Here is a 9669-nt window from a genome sequence, read left to right on the forward strand (position 1 = left end):
CTGCCACTAACAGCTGGGATTATCTGTAGCAGGTCCCACAATAAGGAAGATAGGAGGGAAATTTTAAGCCATTTGATTATAATTTTGTGATTAATTTGTTGGAATTTAATTTGATTGATTAAATCAATACCCTTTATTTTTTGGCTTTTTTAATTTAACAAATTTAATTTTTTGAACTATTTAACAACAACCGACAAGAAAAACAAGAAACTCGCTGTCCTTTAACAATTTTATGTTTTATTTTTGTAAAATTTGTTATTTTCTCTGGCAAGTATAACTGCCACTTTTGAGATTTTTAGTACTATGATTTTAATAATAAATATATTCCACCTATTATGGGGTGCCACATCAGCATTTTTAGTAACCGTTACACATAAAAATGAAAATTGGAGGAAATGTCACATCGAAAATAATGAATGCAAATGGGAATAATTTACAGTGAATTAATTTTTGTGTAATTATGAAGGTAGTTAAATTTCATTAAAGTAATGATACCATGCATCTAATAAAGTGTTAAATATAAAGACTCGTTACCAAATACTCCATGGATTAAGGATAAGTTTTGGTGTGAATTGATTGATAAGATGTTTGTGTGGGCAATTTGCTTCTTGATTTTGGAAAAATTTTGTCTTTTTTGGGTTATACTTTCTCTAATTTATAAAGACTCATTTGTTTAATCAAAAGTACTCACTCCGTTCTATAATATATTTCGTATTTGTGTTTTTTCATAGTATTTAAAAAATAGAAGTTTAAAGACTTAAAGTGGATGAAATACATTGATAAAAATGAAAAGTACAATTATATACAAAAGTTAGAGAGAGTAAGTGGATAAAAGGCATGTGCAAAATTCAAAGGTAAAAGAGAATAGTATAATGATCTTTACATATTATCCAAAAATAGAAATGAGAATAATATTTCGACTCTCTAAAATAGAAAAACATGAACTATATTATGGGACGAATGGAGTAATTTAGCAATGAGTAGTTGTTATAAAAGAAATTGTCAATTATTCAGGGACAATGATGAATTAAATTTACAATTTTTACCGTAACGTAGTCAAACTTTGGATTAGGTAGATTAGGTTTTGATATACTACGTAGAAATTTATGATTAAACATGATAAACTAGGGGCATGTTCCATTAAGCTTAATTTCAGTTCAATTCAGCTTCAATCAAATCAGTTCAGTTCCTAAATTCCTTCTCTCATAAACAATTCATTCCAGTTCAACTCAATTCAGTTCAGTTTAATTAAGTTATTTTCAGAAAAATCGGAACAGGCTTAGAATGTGTTATATTAGTCATGCTTTTTAAAAATTGGTTTGTACATTAGCATAAAAATGCATTTGGACCGTTTAAAAAGGCACTTTTTTACATTGATATGTTTGGGCATAAATTTTCTAATTATTACTCGTAACTTTTTATAGTTGGTATTAACAAGTAATTGAAGTAATAGACTAATAGTAACAATCCGAGTCTATAATTGGTGCCAAAAACATAGTAATTGAAGTAAATTTTGTATTATTGATCTTGCATTTATATGTCATTGATATGGTTTGCACTTTGCACATGTTCAAGATTATAGCCAGGGTGGTCCACTAAAAAACTAAGATGTTTTCGAATGGTGGATGAAATTAATATTGAACAAATATGCTTGTTGCTAGGGTTTTTTTTTTTTTTTTTTTTTTTTTTTTTTTGTTCTTCTTCTCTTTACTAGAAAAAGGAAACTCTTTGTTCCCCAAGTTCTTTTGACTTAAATGCATGTTTCTATATGACAGTAAAGCAAACCCACACTATGACTTGGCATTCAATTGATGACTTTAACATCGATTAATTTGGTGTTTCATACTGATTAACTAAGCGACATATTAAGATAATTTTAACTTTGATGTTGTATTACTAGCTTTTTACATAATATAGAGTAATTTTTACTTTTTAACAATATTATCACTTGAACCGACTTATCTCGTGGACAAGCTTAATCAATGAATAATGTCTTTAATTTGATCGCCATACTTAATACAGTAATTATGTACTGTGTATAAGATCAATTAGTGGATGTTGATAAGCTAACAAGTTCTATTATATCAATAACAATAATAGAGACATTGAGCAATAATGATGACAAAAGTTGTTGACGAGTGGCAACTTGCAAGACTAATTAAGAGATTAGCTGATATCTAATCACTAACCAGTGATATGATGTTGGTAATAGTAAATTAGTGATAATGATAATTTGTGTAACGAGTAGCACCCAAAAGCATGCATTAGTATTACTGTATTACTCAACAGTGGGACTCAAAGGATTCATTATTGTTACTAATTTGAATAGTTGATGTGAAATCAAATCATTAAATAAAGGTGTGAATGAATTTGAATAGAATAAGAATAGAATTGGATTATTATTATGTATCTAATATTATTGTTGGCAGTAGTATTTAGGGCCTGTTCACATTTATTGAAATGAACTGAACTGATTGGAGTTGAACAAAACTGAACTAAAATGAGCTGAAATGAATATATATTTTATGAGAGAGGGAAATTAAGAGCTGAACTGAACTAAACTGATTGGAGCTGAACTGAACTGAACTGAACTGAACTGATTTGAAGCTGAAGCTGAACTAAACTGAACTGAAATTAAGCTGAAGTGAACAAGCCTTTAATTAATTATCTAAATTTAATTTACCCTTAGGAAAATACTAAATGTAGTCCTAAGAGATACAATTAAAAACTTATAGTAAACACGTAATCATATTGAACACTTTTAAACAATACAAACTTTTAACTTATTATTAGAGTGCTTACTACAAGATATAATTTGATTGATATGAACTTATTATCAGCACTTATAATTGAACTTATTATAGAGAAATTAGAGATGTATTGAACCTCTAATTGAAAGTTACATGAAATAGTCATTTCGAAACCTTATCAAATATACAAACATTCATTTGTAGAAAATTATACATCAATATATCATTTTTTTTTAATGTTATTAATAAAAAGCATATCAATATTTCTCATTTTTCACCTAATACACCATGGAAGTAGAAGTAAATCTAATACCAAATAAATTTCTCATTTTAAAATAAGGGTTCGAACATTATACATCAATATCCTTTTTTTGAAAGTTATTAATAAAAAGCGTATCAATAGTTCTCATTTTTCACCTGATACACCCTGGAAGTATGAAGTAAATCTAATACCAAATAAATTTCTCATTTTTAAATAAGGGTTCGAAATTAGATGCATTTTTCCTATCATTATTTGCTCCAACTATATGAAATCTATAATTATGTATGTAAAGTATAAACAATGTATGTGTCAAAAAAGAAAAAAAGTATAAACAATGTAATTTAATTCACGTAATCAAATTGTAGGACCAGATGAATGATTAACATTTAAAACATAGAGCCATATAAAATTATAAAAGTCCACCCTCCAACTAGACATAGCACATATAGGCCATACAGCTAAATAACTCAAGTCTATAAGAAACAACAAAAAGAATTACTCCGTACTTAAGATTTCATACAAGTACACATTACTTGTATTTTGATAATTTGAAAGTTTATGGAGTGTAAAAATAAGACAAATTTTAGTCATACTTAAAAATCATACTAGGTTCATTAAGGTGAAATATAACATAGTCGATAAATGTAATCGGAAATTGATTTTGGCACACCCTTATGTGAGAAAAGCATAGAAAATTGTGATCTCACATAGAAGTGTGCCAAAATAAATTTTAGTGTGCTAAAATCATTTCTTATTAACAATTTAAGATGTATTTTAGATACCGTAATTGGCTCGATCTTGAATGGAGATAATACATGTATATAAAAAATAAAATAAAATAAAAAAATAAAATAAAATAAAATAAAAAAAAAAAAAAAAAAAACCCATTTACTTTGTAGTATTGAGCATCACTTTGCATGACTTTATTTGACATTTGGCTGATTTGTTTTACTGTTGGTTATTTGTAATAGTGTTTAACTTTATATAATCAGTTGTTAGTTGGTGGTTAATGTAAGTATGTAACAATGTATAGTGGTATTCAAGGATTAATTACCCCTTGTTTGACAATTGCGTGGTTGACAAGCTAGGTGTTTGTGTGTGTGTTTTTTTATTTTTTTTTTGAAAGCAGGTGTTTCAGTTTGGGTCAATTTGCTAAACTGGTTGTTTGAGGTGTTTTTTTTTTTTTTTTTTTTTTTAAATCACTATTATTGCTTAATTATAACAGTGTTTTGTATAATGAATTGCTAGTTATTGGCTATAACAATGTAAATTGGTCTTCAAGGACACTACTATATTCTTATAGTTCACCAATTTAATTAAGATTATAAATATGTACTGTAATAGTTTAACTGTTGAAGTATAACTATTAATTTTTGTAATGTTAATTATTAGTAATCACTAATTTCGAAGCACAGAGTAGTACAAAATAAGATATAGTGATGATTTTATTTAATTGTTTTTACCGTTTGACCATATGAGTGAAAGTTTGAAAGATAAGCATGAAGAGTATAATAAGGTTGTCAGAGTAAGCAAGAATGTGAAGACTGAAGAAGGAGGCATGTCAAGTGAAGTGTGGTAAACATTATTACCTTCACATGCCCACCCAACCTCCCTTTAAGTTATACGGATTATTTAAGACTGCTCTAATTATATTATTGCGATCAAGTGGTCCACATTTTATCCTGCTCTCCTCGTGCTCACATTTACCCTACTCCATGCAACTACTTGCCTTTGCAACTATTGCAAGTGTTCTATTTGCGTTCTTTGTGCTCAATATAAGTCGTTTAAACGAACTTTGGATGAGTATGATTTAAATAAAATATAAGTCGTTTAAACGAATTTTGGATGAGTATGATTTGAATAAAGTCGTTGAACAAGCAATACTTGTAGTACTAAATTTTAGTGAAGAATTGAAGATTAAATGTTATATACATTCATATAAGAACACGAGTGTTTTCTATAGTATAACAACGACCTTATATGCTCATTTATACACTCCTTGATTAGAATAAACTTATATGCTCTCTATGACCTAAATCTTCAAGCCTCTTAATAGTGTATGTATGTATCACTCAAACCAACTTAAGTGATTCACGATCATCTTGTTCCCAATAAAAGTAACCCTTACCTTCTTGTGGGAAAAGTTTGTGAGTTTAGTTTTCAGTCATCCACTTTGCATTCCAGTGCCAAGTTTTCGGGTCAACCTCTTCGCCATCACAAGTCTATTTTTCATCATCGGTTTAGGAAAAAAGGTTCGGTACTGGAGCGACCAAGTTCGGTTGCAGGTTGCCAAGTGGTTCGTGTGGGTGCAAAGCGTGATCGCGGGCCTAGTGTGGACTTCAAGTACTCCAACTTGGCTCGAATAAAGTTTGCTCGCAAGTGTCTCTTTAGTGTTTCGGCATAATGTAGTTTGGCGTCTTTGTTTGTTTTGTTTTTCTTTATTAGTACTCTTTGTCAAAAAAAAAAAAAAAAAAAAAAAAAAAAAAAAAAAAAACCCTTACCTTCTTTATAAAACTCATTTTTCAGCTGATCCTTTCTATTATATATGTCCACATAGTAATCACAACATCGCATCTTGGGTTATGAATGTATATGTATCCTTTCTAGTTTCTACTATGTCCACGTAGGCACATAGTAATCACAACATATGCATCTCCGTTTTTTTTTTTTTTTTTTTTTTTTTTTTTTTTTTTTTTTTTTTTTTTTTTGTGTTCCACCCGGTTCACCTTTTAGGCTAATTTGGATTTGGGAATCAGTTTTGGATGGTTAGGTCGTTCCAGTCCCCTCCCAATTGTTATTGCGGGGGATCGAACACAAGTCCTCCCTACCAAGTGTGCTATTGTACCAGAATCAAGAAAGGTCCATCTGTCATGATGTCGGAGGAGGGTCGGAGTCGGATCCTACAAAAAATCCGAGAAAAAAATCCGACTTCGACAAATGTCCGACTTTAACGGATTATCCGACTCCAACTCTAATAGATAGTGGATTTTTGTGTGGGTCATGGCGGCATTGGATGTGGGTTGTAAAGGCCCAAATAGCCCAACATCTCAAAATATATTGAATAATGAAAAAAAAGCTCGGAGTCGGGTCGGATCGGATCGGAGTTCAGATATTGAAGTCGAAGTCGGATGTCGGAGTCAGAGTCGGATTTAACCTCCGACTTCCTGTCGGGTCGAAGTTGGATTTAGCATAATCTGCTCCGAGTCCGACCCGTTGTCATCCCTATCCACGCCTTCTTGTGTCTCATTAATCAATATGTTGAAGTAAAAGATAATAATATTAATGATTAAAATTATGCACTTACAAGCATAACAAAAAAAAAAAAAAAAAAATTAGTAGTTGGAATAATATGGGAATACGGAGTATGAATATCTATCACGGCTTTGCAAGGAAGTCATTGACTCATTGTCAACAGTTGAGCTTGTCCATGATGAAGGCCTATCAAAAAAGAGAGAGACTTCACCATCAAAGAAGACCAAACACATTCTGAACAAGTTCATGTCCAGCCCTAAGCATAGCTAACATCTCTTCTAAAAGTCTACTTGCTGCACTACTTGCAGGAACGAAATTAGATTATAGCTGAACAGCAAGGAAATCAAGGCTACTTGCAGGAACAAAATTAGATTATAGCGAAACAGCAAGTAACTCAAGATTACTTTCAAGTCTGAGTAAGTGATACCCATATCCTGTAACTGGTCAAGGGTTAACAGAGACAACAGGGACTTGAGAGTTGAGATTTCTACTCAAATGTGAGAATAGTTAATATGTGCATGTCTTTGGTAATGTATATTCTCACATTAAGTACTCTCCAATCTCCATAAGCCGTTTTGCTTGAAAACACAGATTATAACAAAAAGGCAACATATGTAAACTAATTAAGAATTGCTTGGAGAAGACGATAAGCCCTACACCTCTTCTCAGACTCTTTTATTAACGTGTCTGTATGTCTTAAGCAATTCATACTAAAATTTGTGATTGTGTGGTAATTTCATCATTTCAACAAAATCTCAAGAGCAAACAAACATGAATAACAGATCACAAGTACTACATCAATTCCTATGGAAAAGGGGGATTAAAAACTGATCATAAACAAAACTGTAAGATGCAGGTTATAATTCTGTTACAAAGAAATAAAGCCCAACTTGCCCTCTGCCTGAAGCTATCATCTTTCTACCATGAAGATTATGCCACGAGGGTGCTGGCAGTTGTAGACTCGCTGCAAGTAAAAGTTATTTAAAAAAGGGTTAACAATTAAGCAGATGAAGGGCATATTAACATCATGCAACAATTCCACGAGGGAACCAAATGGTTCAGCAATCTTAAGAAAAGAGACTCACTATTTCCAGACTGGTGGGAGCTTCTTTGTCTTCTTGTAGTAACGAGCAAGTCTATGGATCCTGCTCTCGACCAAAATCAACCTAAACTTAGAGTCCTTGTCCTTTCTGTTCCTCTCCAAATGCTTACGGACTGCTACAGCCTTCTTGATAAGATGGTAGAGGTCCTCGGGGATTTCAGGAGCAAGACCTAAACAGCACAGTAAGCAAAAAAGTACATGTAGTTGGCCTAGACACACTCAAATTTCAAAAGAAATCAAAAAACATCTTAATGCAAAAGAAGTCTTCACAACCACCAAGTCATTTCAATAAATGTGCAAGGAAAGTACCATCAATTCTCTAATTTCAGATTTTCAGTCATCATTCCCAGCTAAGTCTTGCTTGCAGTTATTAATAGTTTAATACTAAGATTGGTTCAGCTTCTACCACTAACGGCAGATTTGGGACTTTGGGAGGCATCAACTAAGAGTGGTAATAGCATTGATACTGTAGTTCATATTTTTCTTTACAAGGAATACAGCATTCAAAAATACACTGTAATGCAATCAAAGTTATCCAACGCCTTTATGTCACCCAAGTGTGCTCTATTCCTTAAAATATCATTATAACTTACTAACAAGGAAATTTAAGAAGACAATACTGAATATAAACTAAAAGGCAGAGAAGGATTGTCACAGAGAGTCCATGAGATTTTTCTTACAACGCCGCTTGTATATAATACTACTTATCAAATATCAATTTATCAAATGAGCCGTAAGAAATTTAAGAAAAAAAAAATTTTAACAATGGGAAGATCAATTCTCTACTGATCAGCCACAAGTACAAATAGTTTAATATTCAAAGGAATATGCATAAGGTTCTCAAAGTACAATTTTAAGTTCTATCATTCCAGCCTTGCAACTAACAATTTTCAATAACTAAAGGGTCAAAGTTTGAGCAAAAAAAATTCAACTAAATAATGCTCAGCATCACCAAACTTTCAATACACAACAACTAAAGCTTAAAAACTACAGCAAAAATTTCCCTAATTATTCACTCACTCCACCAGTCCACCATTTCAAACCACGGACCAAATGAATCCTCGAAAACTCAACTGCTGACATTCAAACAACTTTATTTTTGCATTACTTATCAAACTACCAAAAAATTCCCAATAATACTATACCAGTCTATACTTTTAAATACCTGTGCATTAGAACATTGCAGAACAACTTTAATTAATTTGTATATTATTAATATCACTACAATTAATCATAATTGCAGTACATTACCAATAATATATTACGTAGTATATGATAAAATTTAAATGATTGGAAAAGGAGGGTATACCAGTGGCCTTGAGGATACGGAGGATCTTGCTGCCGGTAACACTCCTAACCTGAGCAATACCGTGAGAATCCCTAAGAATCACACCAATCTGTGATGGTGTAAGACCCTTCTTTGCAAACTTGCAAATGTTATCCTCCACCTGCAAACAAAAATACCCATCAGAAATTAACCCCCAAAAAAAACATGAGCATTGCAAATATTGATAAGTTTATAGACTTTTTCAATCATTTATCTTAGTACCCATTAGTGTGCATTGCATTGTTATATAAATTCAAACAAGTTTTACAATCATTATTCGAAATGCACATCATTCAATTAATTTTACCCAGAAAAAATGGGTTATTTCATCAATTGATGAATATAACCTACATTTTCAATAAATGCTCAAAATAACCATTACCCAATCAAATTTACCCACAGAAAATTCATGGGTACTGCAAAATTGATTAATATAACCGACATTTTCAATCATCTCTCAAAATAACCATCATTCAACCAAATTTACCCAGAAAAAATGGTGGGTAATACAAAAATTAATGAATTTAAACATTTTCTTCAATCCTTTATCAAAATACCAATAACATAACCAAATTCAACCATGAAAACATGTACATTGCATAAATTAATAAAATTAAACACATTTACAGTCATTTCCATAAATACCCACAATGCAAAAACATGAAAACAAAGCAAAAAAAAAAAAAAAAAAAACTAACATCTTGAGAGGAGATCTTGAGCCAAGTAGGTGGTGTGCGCTTGTAGGGGAGAGCAGAGGAAGAAATACCCTTACTAAAACGAAAGAATACAATGCAATAATCAGATTAAGAATCCGCCATTAGTGGATAAAGAATGAAGGAGAGAGAAAGAGATGATACCCGCCACTGTGCATACGACCCATGGTGACGGCGGAGGTGTGGAGGAGGAATTGCTCTGCTGAATTTGCGTTATTCTTTCTTTCTTTCTTTCTTTCAAGGCTCAAAAACCCTACTACACC

General features: G+C 31.6%; 1 protein-coding gene across 1 annotated transcript; it reads right to left on the reverse strand.

Annotated features, from left to right (window-relative positions):
- Positions 1 to 7071: 7071 nt before the first annotated feature.
- On the reverse strand, positions 7072 to 9660 carry LOC145556211 (small ribosomal subunit protein uS15). The gene is made up of 5 exons (XM_081617861.1): positions 9551 to 9660; positions 9392 to 9464; positions 8676 to 8814; positions 7350 to 7536; positions 7072 to 7228 (listed from the first exon to the last, which is right to left on the reverse strand). Exons 1-5 carry the CDS (start codon positions 9571 to 9573, stop codon positions 7195 to 7197), a joined length of 456 nt encoding a protein of 151 aa, XP_081473987.1. The 5' UTR covers positions 9574 to 9660; the 3' UTR covers positions 7072 to 7194.
- Positions 9661 to 9669: the final 9 nt, after the last annotated feature.

The sequence above is a fragment of the Chenopodium album genome, chromosome 8 (genome assembly GCF_948465745.1).
Source record: "Chenopodium album chromosome 8, dcCheAlbu1.1, whole genome shotgun sequence".
NCBI lineage: Eukaryota > Viridiplantae > Streptophyta > Magnoliopsida > Caryophyllales > Amaranthaceae > Chenopodium > Chenopodium album.